Source organism: Balaenoptera borealis (assembly GCF_965194805.1).
Source record: "Balaenoptera borealis genome assembly, chromosome: 4".
NCBI classification, from domain to species: domain Eukaryota; kingdom Metazoa; phylum Chordata; class Mammalia; order Artiodactyla; family Balaenopteridae; genus Balaenoptera; species Balaenoptera borealis.
The window spans coordinates 120,319,856-120,342,269 of NC_138861.1; the positions used below are offsets into that span (position 1 = coordinate 120,319,856).

General features: G+C 39.2%; 1 protein-coding gene across 6 annotated transcripts in view; it reads left to right on the plus strand.

Annotated features, from left to right (window-relative positions):
* Positions 1–22,414, plus strand: part of SEC24B (SEC24 homolog B, COPII coat complex component) — a 92,864-nt gene that overhangs the window by 16,082 nt on the left and 54,368 nt on the right. For 4 of the 6 annotated variants that reach the window (XM_082389159.1, XM_082389160.1, XM_082389161.1 and 1 more), the window contains exons 2-3: positions 5,211–5,954; positions 16,186–16,359. In XM_082389159.1, coding sequence (XP_082245285.1) covers positions 5,211–5,954; positions 16,186–16,359 — 918 coding nt within the window. The remainder of the gene's footprint in view (positions 1–5,210; positions 5,955–16,185; positions 16,360–22,414) is intronic. The other 2 variants (XM_082389163.1, XM_082389164.1) reach the window with 1 other exon arrangement.

The following is a 22,414-nucleotide window of genomic DNA, read 5'->3' on the forward strand; positions in this document are numbered from 1 at the left end:
AAATACTATATAGATTCTTTTAGAAGAACAATGAAGTTTATATATGCTAACACAGAAGAGTATCCAGGATATATTAGGTAAAAAAAGGAAGTTGTCAAACTGTAGTATGATCTATGTCTGTTTAAATATATATGCTTATATATACATTACATATGTGTATATAGGTATACAAAGGATACACAAGAAACCATTAACTGTAGCTACATCTGGGACATAGGACATAAGCTACCAGGGAGAGAAGGGGACTTGTACTTTTCACTTTATATTCTTCATTGTTTGAATTTTTTTAACAGTGGATATATTGTTACTTTTATAATTAAAAAAAAAAAAAAAGCCTGTAAGAAAGGTTTGAATGTCTTTCATGCTAGGTATATTGTTATCTATTGCTGCATAACAAAATACCCCAAAATTTATCAATTTAAAACAACAAATATTTAATCTCATAGTTTCTGAGGGACATGAAGCAGCCTAGCTGTGTGGTTCTGGTTTAGGGTCTCATGAGATTGTAGTCAGGCTGTCAGCTGGGACTCTAGTTAGATTCTACTTGGGAGGGGACCTTCAAGATGGTGGAGGAGTAAGCCATGGAGATCACCTTCCTCCCCACAAATACATCAAAAACCACATCTACATGTGGAACAGCTCCTACAGAATACCTACTGAATGCTGGCAGAAGACTTCAGACTTCCCAAAAGGCAAGAAAATGCCCACGTACCTGGGTAGGGCAAAAGAAAAAAGAAAAAACAGAGACAAAAGAATAGGGATGGGACCTGCACCTCTGGGAGGGAGCTGTGAAGGAGGAAAGGTTTCCACACACTAGGAAGCCCCTTCGCAGGTGGAGACTGCGGGTGGCAGAGGAGGGAAGCTTCGGAGCCACGGAGGAGAGCGCAATGGGGGTGTGGAGGGCAAAGTGGAGAGATTCCCGCACAGAGGATCAGTGCCGACCAGAACTCACCAGCCCGAGAGGCTTGTCTGCTCCCCCGCTGGAACGGGCAGGGGCTGGGAGCTGAGGCTCAGGCTTCAGTCGGATCCCAAGGAGAGGACTGGGGTTGGCTGCGTGAACACAGCCTGAAGGGACTAGTGTGCCACAGCTAGCCAGGAGGGAGTCTGGGAAAAAGTCTGGACCTGCGTAAGAGGCAAGAGACCATTGTTTTAGGGTGCGCAAGGAGAGGGGATTCCTTCCCTGTCTGCCCACAGAAAGCAGAGCACCACCTAAAGAAGCTTCAGAGATGGGCATGAGCCGCGGCTCTCAGCTCGGACCCCAGAGACGGGCATGAAATGCTAAGGCTGCTACTGCAGCCACCAAGAAGCCTGTGTGCAAGCACAGGTCACCGTCCACACCTTGCCCCCAGGAGCCTGTGCAGCCCGCCACTGCCAGGGTCCCGTGATCCAGGGACAACTTCCCCGGGAGAACACATAGCATACCTCAGGCTGTTGCAACGTCTCGCCAGCCTCTGCCACCGCAGGCTCGCCCCGCATTCCAATTATAACTACCATACCCCTCCTTCCCGCCCCCCCGCCCCCCCGGCATGAATAAGCAACAGCCCCCTAATCAGCCGCTGAGCCCCAGGAGCTGTGTGAACAAAGAAGAGAAAGGAAAATCTCTCCGTGTGGCCTGAGGAGCGATGGATTAAATCCCCGCCATCAACTTAATGTACCTTGCATCTGTGGAATACTTGAATAGACGGTGAATCATCCCTAAATTGAGGCGGTGGACTTTGGGAGCACCTGTAGACTTGGGGTTTGCTGTCTGCGACTGATTTGTTTCTGATTTTTATGTTTATCTTAGTATAATTTTTAGCACTTGTTATCATCGGTGGATTTGTTTATTGGTTGTTCTCTTTTTTTATTTTTTTTAATTTTAGTTATTTATTTATTATTATTTTCTTTTTTATTTCTTTTTTTGCTCCATTTCTTCTGAGCTGTGTGGCTGACAGGGTCTTGGTGCTCTGGCCTGGTGTCAGGCCTGAGCCTCTGAGGTGGGAGAGCCGAGTTCAGGACATTGGAACACCAGAGACCTCCCGGCCCCATGTAATATCAATTGGCGAGAGCTCTCCCAGAGATCTCCATCTCAACGCTAAGACCCAGCTCCACCCAATGGCCAGCAAGCTCCAGTGCTGGGCGCCCCATGCCAAACAACTAGCAAGACAGGAACACAACCCCACCCATTAGCAGAGAAGCTGCCTAAAATCATACTAAATTCACAGACACCCCAAAACACACTGCCAGATGCAGTCCTGCCCACCCGAAAGACAAGATCCAGACCACAGGCACCAGTCCCCTCCACCAGGAAGCCTACACAACCCACTGAACCAACCTCACCCACTGGGGGCAGACACCAAAAACATCAGGATCTACGAACCTGCAACCTGCGAAAAGGAGATCCCAAACACAGTAAGTTAAACAAAATGAGAAGACAGAGAAATACACAGGAGATGAAGGAGCAAGGTAAAAACCCACCAGACCAAACAAATGAAGAGAAAATAGACAGTCTACCTGAAAAAGAATTCAGAATAATGATAGTAAAGATGATCCAAAATCTTGGAAATAGAATGGAGAAAATACAAGAAACATTTAACAAGGACCTAGAACTAAAGAGTAAACAAACAGTGATGAACAATGCTATAAATGAAATTAAAAATTCTGTAGAAGGAATCAATAGCAGAATAACTGAGGCAGAAGAACGGATAAGTGACCTGGAAGATAAAACAGTGGAAATAACTACTGCAGAGCAGAGTAAAGAAAAAAGAATGAAAAGAATTGAGGACAGTCTCAGAGACCTCTGGGACAACATTAAACGTACCAACATTCAAATTATAGGGGTCCCAGAAGAAGAAGAGGAAAAGAAAGGGACTGAGAAAATATTTGAAGAGATTATAGTTGAAAAGTTCCCTAACATGGGAAAGGAAATAGTCAATCAAGTCCAGGAAGCACAGAGAGTCCCATACAGGACAAATCCAAGGAGAAACACGCCAAGACACATATTAATCAAACTATCAAAAATTAAATACAAAGAAAAAATATTAAAAGCAGCAAGGGAAAAGCAACAAACAACATAAAGGGAATCCCCATAAGGATAACAGCTGATCTTTCAGCAGAAACTCTGCAAGCCAGAAGGGAGTGGCAAGACATATTTAAAGTGATGAAAGGGATAAACCTACAACCAAGATTACTCTACCCAGCAAGGATCTCATTCACATTCGATGGAGAAATTAAAACCTTTACAGACAAGCAAAAACTAAGAGAATTCAGCACCACCAAACCAGCTTTACAACAAATGCTAAAGGAACTTCTCTAGGCAGGAAACACAAGAGAAGGAAAAGACCTACAAAAACAAACCCAAAACAATTAAGAAAATGGTAATAGGAACATACATATCGATAATTACCTTAACTGTAAGTGGATTATATATACAATGGAATATTACTCAGCCATAAAAAGAAACAAAATTGAGTTATTTGTAGTGAGGTGGACGGACCTAGAGACTGTCATACAGAGTGAAGTAAGTCAGAAAGAGAAAAACAAATACCGTAAGCTAACACATATATATGGAATCTAAAAAGAAAAAAAAAATGGTTCTGAAGAACCTAGGGGCAGGACAGGAATAAAGACGCAGACATAGAGAATGGACTTGAGGACCCGGGGAGGGAGAAGGGTAAGCTGGGACGAAGTGAGAGAGTGGCATGAACATATATACACTACGAAATGTAAAATAGATAGCTAGTGGGAAGCAGCTGCATCACACGGGGACATCAGCTTGGTGCTTTGTGACCACCTAGAGGGGTGGGATAGGGAGGGTGGGAGGGAGACGCAAGAGAGAGAGTATATGGGGATATGTGCATGCATATAGCTGACTCACTTTGTTACACAGAAGAAACTAACACACCATTGTAAAGTGATTATACTCCCAATAAAGATGTTAAAAAAAAAAGTAACGTAGGAAGTTTAATATCCAGTTACTCCATGGCAGCACTATCACCACAGCCAAATGCCCACCAACTGATAAATGGAGAAACAAATTGTGGTCTATCCATACAATGGAATGTGACTCAGCCATAAAAAGGAAATGAAGGACGGATACACGCTACAATGTGGATGATCCTGAAAGCATTATGCCAAGTGAAAGAAGCCAACACAAAAGGTCATATACTGGGTGATTCTATTTATATGAAATACTCAAAATAGGTAAATCCACAAAGTCGGAAAGCAGATTAGTGGCTGCCAGGGCCTGGGGGCAGGGAGGAGTGAGGAACAACTGCTTAATGGGGACGGGTTTCCTTTCAGGGTGATGAAAGTGTTTTGAAGTTAGAGGTGATGGTTGCACAAGAGTGTGAATGTACTAAATGCCACTGAATTGTACCTTTTAAAATGGTTGAGTGTATGTTATATAAATTTGCCTCAATTACAAAAAAAAAAGAGAGGGAGACTCTACTTGCTATGAAGGATCTGCTTCCAGGCTCACTCCTGTGATTGTTGGCAGACCTCAGTTTCTCTCTGGCTCTTGGTCAGGAGAATTCAGTTCCTCACTGCGTGGGTTTCTCCAGAGGGCTCTTCACACTTGACAGCTTTGTTCTTCCACGCTGAGTGAGTGATCTAAGAGAGTGCCAGCGCCCAAGACTGGGCAGATCTTTTTTTTTTTAATTTTTATTTATTTATTTATCTATTTATTTATGGCTGTGTTGGGTCCTCGCCTCTGCGCGAGGGCTTTCTCCAGTTGCGGCAAGCGGGGGCCACCCCTCATCGCGGTGCGCGGGCCCCTCACTATCGCAGGCTCTCCTGTTGCGGAGCACAGGCTGCAGACGCGCAGGCTCAGTAATTGTGGCTCACGGGCCCAGCCGCTCCGCGGCACGTGGGATCCTCCCAGACCAGGGCTCGAACCCGCGTCCCCTGCATTGGCAGGCAGACCCTCAACCCCTGCGCCACCAGGGAAGCCCTGGGCAGATCTTTGGAGTGATATATCATTACCTCTGCTATATGCTGTTGGTCACACAGTCCAGTCCTGGTATATTGTGGGAGGGGGTCAGTACCAGGGGGTGGGGGTCTTTGGGGGCCATCATGGAGGCTATCACAGTGGGTCTATCAGAGTATAATCTCTTGTAACAATTTGGGATTATGAAGAAGTAAATTAGGGCAACATTTAGATGGGAACTGTGCTTAAAAGTTAGTTGCCTTCTTAGTAATTCTTGTAAATATTTGCTCTTTTTTTTTTTCAGGTCCGGCACAGAATCAAATGCAAGTTCCGTCTGGGTATGGATTGCCTCCTCAAAGCTACATTGCTCCCTCAGGACATTACTCTCAAGGACCTGGGAAAATGACCTCATTGCCATTGGATAGCCAGTGTGATGATTACTACTCTGGTCTCTATAGGGTACCGACACAAAATGTGGTGACTCCTAACACAGCAAGCCAGCAGCCAGGAGCACAGCAGATGTATGGCAGCGTTCCTCCTGCCCCTCACGTCGTGGGGTCCACTCTGGGGTCATTCCAAGGTGCCGGCTCATCAGCATCACATTTGCAGACGAGTGCCTCCCAGCCATACTCCTCTTTTGTGAATCGTTACAACAGTCCAGCCATGTACTCTGCCAATTCTTCCGTTGCTGCTCAGGGATTTCCCTCCACTTGCGGTCACTATGCTTTGTCAACTGTTTCTAACGCTGCGTATCCTAGTGTTTCATATCCCTCTCTACCGGCTGGTGATCCATATGGGCAGCAAATGTTTACCTCACAGAACGCTCCGACTGTCAGGCCAGTTAGAGAGAATTCATTTTCTGGTCAAAGTACAGCTATCAGCCATCCATCACCACTTCCACCTCCACCATCACAACAGTACCACCAGCAGCAGAGTCTTTCCGGATACAACACTTTCGCGTGGTCAGCTTCAGGCCTTCCGTCAACCCAAGACAATCTAATCCAAAACCACACCTCCCTGGCTACAGCCAACAACCCAACAAATCCTGGTAGGTTGAATGAAAAGTTCACCAAAGCATGGTTGAAAATCAGTGCATTTCCAATCTGATTTTTATTGCATGAAGGTTAAAGATGATACTGCCTAATAGAAAAATTGGAAATTAGCTCACCTTTGCCATTTATTTGCTTTACTTATAGTGGAATTCTGCAGCATCTTCTTGAACCCTTCCCCTTCATCTATTCACAATTAGCTACCCAACCATCTGCCTTGTATAGCATGGTTCCTTGCCATGATTGGGATCTCAGTTGGTATTTATTGCTGTGTTTTCATGCCTCTGCAGTAGTTGTCTTTAATGTGAGTTAGGAATAAGGCAAAATGGAAGGGTCTATTTGGGGATATGCTTTGGTAGCTACTACTTTCTTTTTTATATTAGTTCAACCTTGGGACAGTTACTATTCCAGCCATAGCCCTATTCACTATAGAAAAAATGATGGCCTGCAATACCACACTGGTTTCTCTAGGTGAACCCCCATTAGCGACTTTCACAGAAGATATATTTCCTATACATTAAAGTTGATGTTTTCTCAGCCCCAGATTGGTAAGTTAGGATGAAGGACAGGAAAGATGGAGAAAGATACATGAAGAATACCCTTGTAATTAGTTTTTCTTACCTTCCTAAACCAAGATGTGGTTAAATTTATTTGTTTAAAAAGTATATATGCAAGGTATGTAGTTTTTTAGTGTGGGGTTTGCATAGGATATATTCACTTTAATTCAACTTGTGAACTTGAACTTAACAAAATCTGCTCTTGAACTGAACGAAAAGGTACGTAAAGGATGGGAATTGTTAAAGCTGTGATAGTTTTCTGAATGATGTCTTTAGATTGTATATCAGAGTCTAGATAGCCATATGTCAAGGATGTTGTAGAAAAGTATCATTCCCTAGACAGTTAGATTATTTAAAGTTAGAACTTTAGAATATCAGATCTGAAGTGTGCATTTGAGATCATCTATTCTTTCGTTGCTATGTTGTTTAGAAACACTTTGGGCTACAAGCAACTAATAGTGGTTTAAACAAAAAAGGTGGTATTTTTCTCACATAACAAGAAGTCTAGGCAGATGCAGTAGACCTAGATGTCCTCAGTGTCTTTTCTCCCTTTCCACTCTGCCATCCTTAGTATGTTGGTTTATAGAAACAAGATAACTTCTGTACCTGTAGACAGCAAGTCAAAGTTAAAAGCAGAAAGAAGGGAGAGGAAAGAAGATGGGGTCGTGGCATTGACCCCATTTCATTTTACATATCATTTGCCATAGCTGTTTTAAAAGATCATCTCTAATTTAAGGGAAGGCTAAAAAATGAATATTTAGCTTTGTAGCCTCCATGGTAGAGGCAGGCAAGAAAGAAGGGGTTTAGCATTAACTGGGTTTTAGGTAAGTCAACTTGAAGCATCTATCACAATTCCCAAATCTGGCTGTGCACCAGAATCCCTTGCACAGATTGTGATCTTGAAACCCAACTTACTGAGCTAGAATAGAATCTCCAGGGTAGTCTTGGCACACAATTTGTGGGATCTTAGTTCCCTGACCAGGGATCGAACCCGGGCCCTCAGCAGTGAAAGCACAGAGTCCTAACCACTGGACCACCAGGGAATTCCCTTGGGAATCTGTATTTCTGACTTGGTCACAAGTGATGTCTGGTAACAGATCCATATTCTACTGTAGTCCTTTTGTTTAACAAACGAGGAAAGCCTGTAGTCATTAATGTTAGAAACAGAGCTTGTCCTGAAGCTCAGTTTCTTCTGACTCTCAGTCTACCCTTCTCAGAACCAGGGCTTTCTGTCCCCTAGAAATTCTGTTTTCTTTCTTTCTTCTTTCAGCAGTCCTTTCACACATCAGCTTATCCTAAGGTCCCTCTGACTTAAGGATTTTGTGACTTTTGTGACAAAAAAAGAAGAAATTCAGGTAATTCCTGTCTTATTCTGAGATGGGACTGAATAGAACTAATTTATGCTGAGATGTAGGATTAGGGAAATGTAGGGCCACTTGGCTAAGGAATAGAATACCTGTGGGGAAGGGCCTATCGTTGAAGAAAATGTTGAATAAAGGGTAAGAATAATTACAAAATTACCTTCTATTTGAATAACTAGTAATTAGGCCATTACGCAGAGAGAAGGGGGTATATTTCCATTCTTTTAATTGTGATACTATACTGTGAAAGCCATAGTAAATATAATTTTAGAAGTTCATTTGTTAAGAAGTGGGTTTCTTTATTTTTCCCTTTAGATTGGTAAATGACTTCTTAATTGTAGTTCAGAAGTTGACAAATTAAGTGTATCTCAGGTTAATATGACCCATGCTCGTCACCATTTCAAAAGAAATAAAGAGGTTACTTTTAAAACGTACTTTAAATATTACAGAAGTTCCTAAACTTTCTCAGCTGATGTTTCTCAATATTTTTTCCAGTGCCTCAAGCTACTTAGTAGTAATAGTTCACAAGGTTTTTTGACAGATGTCACTGTGTTTCTCTTGAAAATTTAAAACATCCCTCGGAACTCTGTGAGTTTGTTGCGAGGGCAACTTGGGTGCCTAATTACAAGGTTTGGGAACCATGGGTATACTGATTTTAATGTTCTAGAAAGACAAGCAATTTAATTGCTTTGGACATTCTTAAATTATAATGTCATATTAAAATGAGAATCTTAGGTATTAATCATAGTTTTGTATGAAAATCAGTCTTTGAGTAATTGACAAGAATGATTGCATTTTTTATTACCTGGTTATATTAGTTTCATTTTCAGGTAGTATAGTAAAAATTCTTAAGCAATTTGTGAAGGGTTGAGATCCAAAAGCATAAACCTGACTTAAGTGATTATCAAAAACACAGTGATTGATACATGCTGTTACTTTTAGGCAGTTGATGAGTTCATATTCAGAAACAGAGAATAAAAGAGACATGTAAATGTTATCTCATTTGCCTATATTTTATTTTATTTTTTTAATTCTATTTATTTGCCTGCGTTGGGTCTCCATTGCTGCACTCGGGCTTTCTCTAGTTGCGGCGAGCGGGGGCTACCCTTCGTTGTAGTGCGCGGGCTTCTCATTGCAGTGGCTTCTCTTGTTGCGGAGCACGGGCTCTAGGCACGTGGCCTTCAGCAGTTGCAGCACGCAGGCTCAGTAGTTGTGGTGCGCGGGCTGTAGGGTGCACGGGCTCAGTAGTTGTGGCTTGCGGGCTCTAGAGCGCAGGCTCAGTAGTTGTGGCGTATGGGCTTAGTTGCTCTGCGGCGTGTGGTATCTTCCCGGACCAGGGCTCGAACCCGTGTCTGCTGCATTGGCAGGCCAATTCTTAACCACTGCACAGCCAGGGAAGTCCATTTGCCTCTTTATTTTAGAAAAGCATGTTAGTACAATTTAGCACTAGAATTTCAGATTGCTTTATTAAAAACATAGTGATGTATGTTTTGGGGGCTATGTTTAGTTGTTAACTTAGAGTGAAATTTTGGCTGGTGTTTATTATACCATTAAAATTTTTAAAACTGTCACTATAGGTAAATTTCTCAAGGTTCAGAAGCTCTTTCTTAGTTTGAGATGAAGTTGGCTGAGTAATACAACTTCAGTAAGGATCACATCTTGACAGCATATTGTAGAATAGTACTGAGTACAATTTTATTAAAAAACACTTAAAAATCTACTTATAAAAATAATAATAATAAACATTTGTGTAATCCTTATATAAAAATCCACAACATATATGACACTAAGGTATAACCACTGATAAGTTAATATACATCTGTCATCTCGGGGTGATGATGTGCCTGAGGAAAAGCAAAATAGCTCCCTATAGGAGGTGACTATCTGGATAAAGAAATGCAAGTTAGAAGTAAGTTAGAAAACTACATTGGAGTACAGTTAAGAGATTATTTTCAGTTTTGGAAACTTGTGATGAGATTGCAGAGTTGTGAGATAGTAATAATTATGCTCCCTCACACTCATACTCCTTCAGTTTTTCCAAAGCTACTCTTGAACCTTATCATCTTTACTCAACTTTATACCTTCCACCTGTAAATTTTTCTATATTTACTCCTTCTTCAAGCTCAGAAGATGAGATGTCCCTCTTTGTGACCACTTCCTTCAAAAGTTGACTTTATCAGTTGTCCCTTTTCTGTATCTCAGTTTCCCAGTTTCTCCTGGGCCATGGCATTGGAAAGGTGAGAGGAAAAGACTTGAAGGAAAAACATAAGCTTGGTCCTATATGTAACCAGCAGCCATCAGAAATTTTTAAGCGAGGGGGTGACGCTATCAGATTTGTGTTTCGCATCTTTCTTCTGTGAGCAGTGTGGTAGGTGGGCTGGAGGAGGAGGAACTTGGAGGCAGGAGGACCAGCTGGGAAGGGATCACGGCAATTGTCTAGATGAAGGATGCTGACATAGGTGGAGATTTATTCATGCAGAAGACAGACGGCAAGAGATGATTTCAAGAATTCATTGATAAGGTCTATGAAGGAAGAGGAATCATAAAAGTTGACTTAAATTTTCTAGTTTGAACAACTTGAATGGGTAATGGTGCTATTAGTTGAGAATTTGGTTAACCTTCCTAGTTTCAAAAGAGTTTATGTACAGTTACTAAGGAGCTACTAAAAACTAACAGGGGAACTGCCTTAATGCCAATAAATAAATAGATAAACAGACAAATGATTTATTTTTGAATTGTAGGTTCTGTCTCTAAGTGTACCATGTTTCATCTGTCAAATTCTCTTTGTGAAAGGGGTAGTTTTGTTGTTGTTGTTTTTGGATTTTTGGCTGGCATTTTTCTGTGGTCCTTCATATTTGTGGAACTTGTCTCCATTTATTTGACAAATACTTGAAAGCCAGCTATGTGACAGGTGTTTATTTTAGTGCTGGGAGATAAAATAACAAGTAAAAAGACTTGATCCTTATCTTCATGAAGTTTGTAATCTTCTTGGGGAGACAAACATTATCCAAAATAAACACAAATAAATGTAAAATTGCTACTATTATTTAAGTATCGTGAAGCAGAGATGTATGGTGCTTGGTGAGAGTACTCTAGGTATAGAGTACTCAGGAAGTTTTCCCTGATCTCTGATATGTGAGCTGCAATCTGAAGAATAAATTCTCCGTGTATAAAATAAATTACAGATGAAATAAATATTTAAATGCAAAAAGACAAAACTTTAAAACTTTTCAGAGAAAATATGGAAGAACCTTGGAGTTGGGAAAGATTTCTTAAGGACACCACACACAATGCTAGCTAGCCATAAAGAATAAGCATGATAAGGTTTACTATCAACTAATTAAGAACTTTTTTTCATTGAAAGGCAACATAAAGAAAACAAAAAGACAAGCCATGAAACGGGAGAAAAAAAATTTTTATAGTATTTTATCCAGAATATACAAATAACACATAAGATCAATAAGGAAAAGACCAGCAACCCAAGAAAAAAATACATGAACAGGCATTTCACAGATGAAAGGAAAACATACTCAGTCTCATTAATAACCAGGGAAAAGCAACTTAAAACCAGAATGGGATATCTACTTATACCTAGCGGCAGGATGGTAAAACTTTGAAAGACCGAGTATACCAAGGGATGGCAAGGATGTGGAATAACAGGAAAATCTTAGACAGTGTTAGTAGAAGGACCTATTGGTTCAGCATTTTAGGGAAGTTTGGCGTTAGTGGGATTGAAGGTAACCACACCCTAAAACACAGCTATCCCACTTTCGTGTACTCTAGAGAAGTCCTTCTCATACTTTGTGCGTGTGAATCACCTGGGGCCTTGTTAAAATGGAGGTTCTGATTCACCAGGTCTAGTATTGCCTGGCCTAAGGATTTTATCAAGTTTCTGTATAAAGTGTTGGTAGCCCATAGAGTACACTTTGAATAAGAGGGCCCTACAGCACCGCTTCCTGTTTTAGATGTGTAGTACTTGTAGAAAATAACATTTTGCGGGGGGCGGATTCTGAGCTAAAGGGTCTAGTCTGTTCCCCAGGCCAAGGAACTCACTTTCCACAGGCCCCCCAGGGCTGAGGGGATCCTCATCCCTTGCTGTACCACTACATACACACTTTTGAGCTGTGGCACCCACATTGAGAAGCTCCACCCCAGAGAAACGAGCACATGTGTACCAGGGACATGTTCATGAATATTCCTGTAGTACTGTATGTGAAAACAAAAAATTAGAACCCAAAAGTCCATTTATGATAGGATGGATGAAGTATATCCTTCCTGTGGGCTACTGACCAGCAGTGAAAATGATGAAATAGAGCTATACTCATTAACACAAATGAATCCCAGAAATGTAACAGGATTCATGGAAGAATATATGCAGTATGCTATTGTTATAAAGTTAAAAAACAAGCAAAAATAATGTTTAGGGATACTTATTTGTGTGGTAAACTAATGACAAAAGCAAGAGAATAAGGAACACAGTTCAGAGGGGAGGCAAGGGAATACCTTCCCTGAGGAGTACACCAAGAGCTTCAGCAGTATTGGAAATGTTTTATTTTCACAGTTGGATGCTGAATTCATGGGTATTTCTTTATTATGATTTTATAAATACATACAAATATATTTATCACCTTTTATTTGTATCAATTATTTTATTAAAGAAAAAAGTTTATTACATCTAAGGGGGAGCAAGTGTATTCCCCTTTAATGGGAGAGAGCATGGCAAGTTCAGGGACTGAAAGACCAGTGAAGCTAGAGGAGAACCATGGGCCAGGAGGAGACTGGGAACTCAGGATCATTCAGGGCCTCGTTGACCATGTTAAGAAGTTTTCAGGGTAAGATGTTTTGTCTTCACCCTCAAGCGCTGGCAGACTATTGAAGGACTGTAAGGAGGCTGATGCCATGTATCAGGCTAGAGACTGGAGAACACAGAGGGCCATGTTCAAACCTGAACTACTTATCTTCGACTTTGTGCTTGCAATTTTTTTTTTTTAAAGGAATTCCTTTATTTTTATTATTTATTTATTTATTTATTTATTTTTGGCTGTGTTGGGTCTTCGTTTCTGTGCAAGGGCTTTCTCTAGTTGAGGCAAGCGGGGGCCACTCTTCATCGCGGTGCGCGGGCCTCTCACCATCGCGGCCTCTCTTGTTGCGGAGCACAAGCTCCAGATGCGCAGACTCAGTAGTTGTGGCTCATGGGCCCAGTTGCTCCTTGGCATGTGGGATCTTCCCAGACCAGGGCTCGAACCCGTGTCCCCTGCATTAGCAGGCAGATTCTCAACCACTGCGCCACCAGGGAAGCCCCTTGCAATTGTTTTTTGAAAAATTACTTGTGGGAATAATTTGAGGCCTAGGATGATGGAATTGTTCTCCAGAGAGGATTTATATTTCCTTCTGCCAGTTTCCTCCAGGTACTACCAGCTTGTGATCACGTTCATCCAAGTCCAAGTGTCTAGATGTACTGGACTGTGCAGATGTTCTGAATCAAAGCTGCTGGCTTTTGTAAGGCTTAGTTTCCTGGTGTATCCTTATCCCAAGGTTATAACCCTTCAGATACTATCCTGAAAGTGGAGGTATGGGGTGCTGAATCAGGTGCCCCATCTTGGGTGTGCTGTGGGAGATGTCTTGTTTCCCATGCTCTGCAAGGCTACAGAAAACAGCAGATCAGGTTTGCAACAGATAGCCACAGGGTGAAAGCAGCTCTGAGTGTTAGGCTTATTTCTCTGAGTTTTCAATTTCTTACAGATTTGCACCCAGAGATTCATTAATATCATGTTAGATCTTTGATTATTTTAAGAAGATCTTTTTAAGTATAGTTTTTAAAGTTACCTTTAGTAGAAGGTTTGATCCTAATTACCTAGATCATCATTACCAGAGGCAGAAATATCTTCTATATTTTTAGACAGTGTCTTTTAGTTTCTTATTATGAACAAAGGTAAAGTTAGTATATTTACTCTGTCTTCCACACCCCTTTCCTTTTTTTTATCACTCAATTTTAGGTGATTATATCTTAATTTTTACTTTGTACTATTAAATATATTCATCGCTCTGTTACTTTAGCATTTTTAATGATTTCACCAGTTATCTAATGCTGGTTTAAAACAAAAATTATTTATTATTTTTCGTAGTTCTGTGGGTTGTTTGGACAGTTCCTCTGCCGGTTTTCTTGGACTCATGTGACTTCATTTAGCTGGAGAGTTGGCTGGGCTGGAGGATCGTAGACTTCACTCATACGTCTAGCAGTTGGTGCACACCGTTCAGTGGGGCACCTAGGTTTTTCTCCGTGTGATTAGATTAGCTTCCTTACGTCAGGGGTCCCCAGCCCCCCAGGCTGCATACTGGTACTGGTCCGCGGCCTGTTAGGAACCGGGCCACACAGCAGGAGGAGAGCGGCAGGCAAGCGAGCGAAGCTTCATCTGCGGCTCCCCACCGCTCCCCATCGCTTGCATTACCACCTGAACCATTCCCCCGCCACCCAAGGCCTTGGAAGAATTGTCTTCCACGAAACCGGTCCCTGGTGCCAAAAGGTTATGGACCGCTGCCTTACGTGATGGTCTCAGGGCAGCATTTCAAGAGCAGAAAGGCATAAGCTGCAGTACCTCTTGGAGACTTGAGGTCTTGGACTTGTGCACCATTACTTCTGCCACATTCTGTTGATTAAAGCTAGTCGAAAGTTTAGCCTCAATTCAGGGAGTGGGAAAATAGATTCCACTTCTCAATGAGAGGAACTGCACAATATCGTGACTGTGTTTTCAGTCTCTCACAATGACGTTTGTCCTTCCCAAAAATGATGTGGCAATTAACGTATTTAGACTACCTCCCACCTTCTTTCTCCATTCTCATATCATTTGTACTCTATTGGGAAATGTATCACATTTTGTTCTGTCACTATATTCTTGCATTTGTTTCGGTCTTAGACCTAACTTTGTTCATATATATATATATATATATATATATATATATATATGAATATGTCATACAGATATACACATACGAACATGTCTGTATGTGTATGTATACTGTTGTATAAGTTTAAGATGTGCAACATGATGATTTGATATACATATTTATTGCAAAATGATTACCACAGTAGGATTAGTTAATACATCCATCATCTCTCATAATTACCATTTTTGTGTATATGGTGAGAATATTTAATATCTACTGTCTGAACAGCTTCCAAGTATATAATAACAGTATTGTTAACTGTAGTCACCGTGCTATACATTAGAGCTCCAGAACCTACTCATCTTATAACTGAGAGTTTGTACTCTTTGACCAATATCTCCCCATTTCCCCCGCTTCCCTGCTTCTGGCAACCGAAACTTTCTATTTCTGTGAGTTTGGCTTTTTTAGATTCCATATATAAATTACACCATGCATTATTTGTCTTTGTCTGATTTATCTCAATTAGTGTAATAACCTACAAGTCCATTCATGTTGTCACATGGCAGGATTTCCTTCTTTTTTATGTCTGAATGATATTCCATTGTGTGTGTGTGTTTTCTTTATTTCCACATTTTCTTTATTCATTCATCCGTTGTATATATGTCTGTATATATACACATACACACGTGCATGTATTGATATATACATACACATACATACATACATGTATATGTGTGTATATACAACACATTTTTAAAGTCCATTCATCCATCAGTGGACACTATGTTGTCATCATAGGTTTTTCAGTTATCTCTTGGTTGGCTGAAGATGATCCCGTAGGTCAGGCAGTTTGAGCTGTCAAAAAGGCCAACTATGAATCACATGTACTTTATTCCAGAAGTCCAACCTAATGTTACTGTCAGGCCCTTACTTAGTTACCTGTGAGATATGGGATCTGATTAGAAACAGCAAATGAGAAGTGGCAGTTTACAATACAAAATGGGATCTGAGCTAATACTAGAAACATCTGTATAATTCATGAATCACATTACTGCAGAAGCAAATAACCTCTGTTCATCTTATCTATCTAAGGAACCATTGCACAGTACAATAATTAGTATTAATAATAGTGATCATTAGTTAGTAAAGAAAAGCTGTTTGGGGTTCATTTTGTTTAAGAAGGTATGGAAGCTTGTGAAATGTTTTAGGAAAATTGCCATTAAAGACTTTTAAAAACATTTAGTGAATAAGTTTTTAGTTTTTTTGAAAATCATTTCTTTGGACCCCTTATTTTCTAGGTATAGATATACTAGATAAATGTGATGCTGCTGAAGTTTCTTACAAGAACTTCAGATTAACGGTATTTTGTTAGTATTTTAATATATTTCAAGCTTACTGCTGTGGATGAAATAGTTTCTTGTCTTCAGTTGCAGATACTTTGTCCTGTTCTGTAATGCAAAATGTTCAGCCTCCCAAGTCCAGCCCAGTAGTATCTGCTGTTTTGTCAGGAGCCTCGTCAACAAGAACGCCTCCTGCTGCAGGTCGCCCAGTTGAGCCTTTGGCCTCAGTTGCACGGCCGTCAGAGCTATTACAGCAGAAAGGTATTTGAAAAATTTGTTATACTGTCTATATTGTACATATATATATGCACACGGTAATTCAAATAGCTGATTTTAAAAAGTCAAACTGATGAACCATGATTTATGGAAAATATGAGAAAAAGGAATTTATAATCTCAATTCAAACACTATTTTTTAATATATTCCAGTCTCTGTTTATGATTTTTTATAATTACGTTATAGAATTTTGTTAAATCTGTTATGTATTTTATATAATTGCAATCATAGTTTACATACCATTTTGTATTTTGCTTTTACATTTATTAAATTATGCAGTTCTTCGTGTATCTGTACAGTTTTACAGTCATGGCTAATTCATTGTGTCATTGTATTATAATTTACTACTCCATCCCTCCATTATGAGCCATTTATTTTCTATTTTTTAAAGGTTATTATAGTTTCTTTTAGGATGAATCACTCAAGATTTCCTTGTTTTGTGAATTTCCATATCCTATTTGATGATTTCTTTGCTTGTCATTATTATTAATGGAAAGTAACTTTTGACCCAATTTTGAGAATGAGAGGATGAAAATGAAATTGTAAGCCACACTCTTGCATCATTGATGAACAATATGGTTTATTTGTTTGCTTGTTTAATATTCTCCGTGTGTTAAATAAGTGACAGGTGACTAAAATGTGTTGTTTTGACCATTTCCCCACATTGCCTTTTCTTTTGGTTGTGTTCTTGATTGTTTTCTGTCTGGCTAAAGTTCCAAATCTATTGATGTTTCAGGTTAATAAACTATATTTTTCATTTGATGAGAGATAACTGTTTTTAGGAATATGTGGCTTGTATTTCTAGCACAATCATTAGTAATATTTTAGGGACTATATTCCCTATGTAGTGACGGCCCCTCACCTTGAGTATGAAGAACTCTCTTATGTTCTGAGACTTGGAAAAAGCAACATAAATCCTTAGGCTGATCTCACTGCTTAGATCTGCTGAGTGTTCCTGTGGTCAACAGAGGCTTTTCTATCCTTTGATCAGATTATACATTATAGATTTTCTTATTTGGTTTTTTTTTTAGGAAAACCAACTGCAGCACCAGAGAGTGTCCACTGATTCCCAACAAGCCAGTGGGTGTATTAGGAATAGAATCTAGTTATTATAAGCATTTACTTTCAAAGTGAGGGGCTGGTAGGAAAGTTTTACTTATCATGAGTAGAAGAAACTTAGGGGTACCTAGGAGCCCTAACTAAATGAGTGATGTCTTTCCTCTACATTGATAATTACCTTCCAGGTGTTAAGATATATATGCTGCTTGTTTTGGCCCTTTACATTGCCCCCGCTAATTTATTTTTTCCTATTATGTTTTCCTTTTGACCATTTTAGTTTAAATACCATCCTATCATCTTACTGTATCATTTTGTAAACCACTTTCCCACTAAATAATTATAATTATTATGTTTCCTTTTTCTTACTAATAAGATAGATTTGAAAAGAGAAGGAACTATCATTTATCGAGCAGTTACAATGTGCCAGATACTTCATATTTACTATCTCATTTAATCCCCGTACCAATTCTACTAGGTAGACATTATCCTGGTTTTACAGGTGAGAAAAGTGACATTCACAAAGATTAGGTAACTTGCCCAAGATTATAAATTAGTAAATAGCGGAGTGAAAGATTTTTCTTTTTTTCTTTCTTTTTTTGGCCACACCACACAGCATGTGGGATCTTAGTTCCCCGACCAGGGATTGAACGCGTGCCCCTTGCAGTGGAAGCACACAGCATCTTAACCACTGGACCGCCGGGGAAGTCCCCAGAGTGAAAGATTTTCAACTCAAACCTTTCTATTTTGTGCTCTTTCTATAAATGAGGCTGAATTATTGTTTTTGTTGGCTGTTAAACTCTTGATTTACCTAAGGTAAACTCCTTGAATAAGTAACAGGAAAGATAATGCTGGAGACCTTTGAATTGCAGCTTTTATTGTTCCGTTTTCTGAAGTAGGAGGTAGGTCACTTAGTGGTCTCATTGCCTTTGGGTAGATCTGGATACACACAGAGATGTGTATGAGTTATGGCCCCATGTACGTTGTGCAAACTGTAGTTTACAGGACTGACGCCCCTTGTGTGCAGGGTATGGCTGTGTAGGGCGCGCTGTGGGTCTGATAAGACTACGAAAGTATTGATACTTAAAAGAGGTTAGTCTTTTTCTCCTGTGAATGAAGAGTGTTGCCTGCCATAAAGCAAAGAATGTTGAGCCACCAAGCCACTACCAAGCTGCCGCCAGCGGTGAGCCCCGAGGGAACTCAGGATGGAGACACACTGCCGAGCCCTGAGCCGCTGCAGCCAACCCCGCAGCAGGGCACCCGAGGGGACTCAGGGTAGGAAAGAACAGGACACTGCCCTAGAGAGCTATGGTACCTGTGAGAGGAATAATTTCGGTGAGCCCAGGCTCTTGCATCTTCCCATACACAGAAGAGTGCTACGTTCACTGACTTGAGATACCCGGTTCTCTGTAATTAATGGTCATCTCTTGAGGTTCCGACTCCCTGGTCTTTGTCGCAGAAGCCTCTGTCTGTCCCGGCTCCTCCCTTCCCTCTTCGGAGCCATTCCTCAGAGCTGTCTGAGAGGCTGTCTTCCCGGCTTGAAGCCCTCAGAAAGTCCGCCAGATAACATAGTTCTCAGCTCTTAGGGTGTGCTTTTTTTTTCAGTTGACATTCCCAGCTTCAAAGACACCCTTTCTGACCTATTCTCTCAGCATTTTTTACTGGTTTTTACAGGAGAGGCTTCAAATTTTTGCTTGCATATCTCCTAAAAATTTTTTGAAAAAACTGTAACTACTTGAACATTTTTAGATTGACATCTAAAATTTTTCACCAGAAGTTTAAATACTTGCAGTTACATAATTTTCAACATACTGCGTATGTTGACTTTTAAAAAAAAGATGTTATGTTTTTCTGTGTATCCACTGGAATGAAGCCTGTCATCCTTTAAAAGATAGTGAAGGGACTTCCCTGGCGGTCCAGTGGTTAAGATTCTGTGCTTCCAGTGCAGGGGCCGCAGGTTTGATCCCTGGTCGGGGAAATAAGATCCCACATGCTGTGCAGTGAGGCCAAAAGATTAAAAAAAAAAAAAAAAAAAGAAAGTGAAATTAGCCCTTCTTTAACATTTAGAAAGTTTACATTTTTCCTTTTTCTTCTTAACATCCCTTGAATGTTTCCCTTGAATGTAGTAATAATATAATATATTCTTAATCTAAAAACTCTTTTATCACTCTATCATGCTTTTCTGCTACAATAACATTATATATAATTGAAAGTTTAAAATATTGTCTATAACCATGTGTCTAAACATTAACATTTTTTTCTTCTGGATTATTCTATCAATACAATTATTGTCAGTATCTAGTGGGTCAAAACAACATAAACATCGTGAATTTTGGTATTTTTTTTTAATGGAAAGTACATTTTTATTGGAAATAACATCTTTCATTGAGATAAATGGCTTTCCCTCCGTCCCACCATAGCTTTGTGTACCTGAATTGCATATGATTCATTATTACAATAAGATAAACTTTAGAAAAATTTCATTCATAGTTTTTATTTGCATATATATAATTACTGAGAAACTTTGTTCATGTAAAGTAGATAGGAATGGTATTGGAAGGGTTTTATTAAAGCAATATTGTTCTATAAAGTTTTTTAACCTTGTGAGTTACGTGTGAGAAATTTTTATTGTTGTTGGTTGAATTTTATTTTCCAGATTGTAGATAGTTGGTAGCATTATTATTTCATGTAGCAGTTTACAATTTTAAAATACCTTTAAGTTGTATTATCTCACTTGATCATCATGTGAAGCAGACATATTATATTTCACCTTTATTTTATACATGAGGAAACTGAGGTTTAGAGAGGTTAGGTGTTTTGCCCAAAGACATAGAAGTTCCCAAAAGGGATACCAAGACCCAGTGCAGATCTTCTGCTTCCAAACCCAGTGTTTGTTTTACTGAGTTAGCAATTATTCAAAATATTATGAATTTTATTATATCATTGCCAGTATAATATCACATACTTTAATGTATTTTTATCAAAAACTTCAAGCTGTGATGTAAGTCATTTATCTCACGGATGGCATCTCCATATAACCTAATTGGCAAAGGCAGTCCTCATTTTCAAACCAGTGACAGAAATTTTATTCTTTGTCAAAAAGCCTGATTTAATTTTTTAATTCAAAGAAATGTGTTCCTGAAGTTTCAAGGGGTATCATAAACTCTGCTGAGAAATAAATTACATCCTACATCTCCTAAGCCAAATTACTAAGAGCAATCAAATTTAAATGTCAAAGATTATTCTTTTTTATAGTATAGGTTATAAAAACTAGGCAGTGAGTCAATATGCTGTTTCTCATTGCCAAATTTGAAATAAAACATTGTAATATGTACCTAATATTAGGCTGTTTGTGAAGCAAGGATTATATTAAAAAGCATTGTATTCCTGTGGTAAATATATGCATAGTGTGTATCAAACTCTTGTTATTTGGCTTTTTTTAGTATTTAAATAGGAATCAAGCATAAAAATTAGAAATAACTCAATTTCATCATACTCATGATAAAAATGTTCCCATGTATTTTATTATATATATATATACACACACACATATATATATACTACTAAGTACTAATAGGTTTACCTGCTAGTAAATTTTTGTTTTTTGTTTTTTTTTTGGTTAAAAGGAAGTAGAAAGCATTAAGTACTGTATAAAGTATAAGGGGATATGAAATGATTATAACCATCATAAATATTTTATGATAAAATAGGTTGTAAAGTACTTTATTGAACATCTCATAGCTTCTGAAAGAAACATGTAGAATTTTTACCTATGAGTTTTATCCAGTGTCTCTTGAAAAAGACTGGTAGCCCTAGAAAATGTTCTACTTATTTTTAAAAGAACTAGCATTACTAAGAATATTATTCAGGTTGGTAGAAGGTTCTTTTTCTAATTAATGACTTGCTCTAGGGATAAGTATTAAGAATAGTTGAAAATAATTGTTTTTAATTAAATATATACAAAAACATGTTTTTAAAGTTCAATAGTAAGAGTAGTGAATACTTGTATTTACTATATTTCAGGCACCATTCTAATAAGATTTAAAATATATTAATTCATTTAATCCTCCCAGCAGCTGTTTGAGGTAGTTATTACCCCACCTTACAGATGATATAAATGAAGAACAGAGAGGTTAGTAATTTTGCCCAAGGACACACAGCTAGTAAGTGGTATTACCTGGAATTGAACCCAGAGTCCCCATCTTTATCCATAATGTCCTGCTGCTTGTCTGTTCAGTATTTCTTACTGTTTTTGCTTTGTTCTCATGTGACTCTTTCAAAAGCAATGGATTCTTTGGCAGTAGTGGTTGGGGCCTTCACACATGCAGAATCATTAAATAAATTTATCATTACTGCCGCCACCCTACTTTTCACTATTTCTGAATTAATAAAGCCAACCCTATTTCTAATATGTTTCATTTTTAACTGCAGCATGTATGGCAAGGTAAAAGATAGTCTGTAGATTTAGGGTGCCTTGATCAATCATTTAAAGAAGGAGGAAGCTTTCCTAGTAAGATTTAGGATAAGTTAAGGGAATGTGTTTCTTTTGTAAAGTGAGAAAAAGTCTGTTCTTAACACAGGTACTTTCTTAGGTGGATAAGATGTAGGAAAGAGAGTACTGTGGAGAGTGATTCCCTTAAAACCCTTCTTTCGTGGGAACCCTTGCAAAGTCTTCTAGTGTGTGTACCTAGTTAGAAGACCAGATTAGGAAAGGTAACAGTTGATCAAAAGTCTGAACTCTTGAATTTAAAAAAGCTAACCTCCACAAGGGATTTGTTTTCTCTTAAGACTAGTTTTATTTATTCCCAGTGTAACTGTATCTAGGGAACAGTAAAGATGCCTTTTATTAAGCAACTCCAACTCTCCTGGAGAATTTGGCCTGAAGGTACTTTAATGACAGGTAGTTCAAACAGAATGTCTTTTTAAAGATATTGGGGCCCTATCAGTAACAGGCTCTTCATCATGTCATTCAGTCTGTGAAATA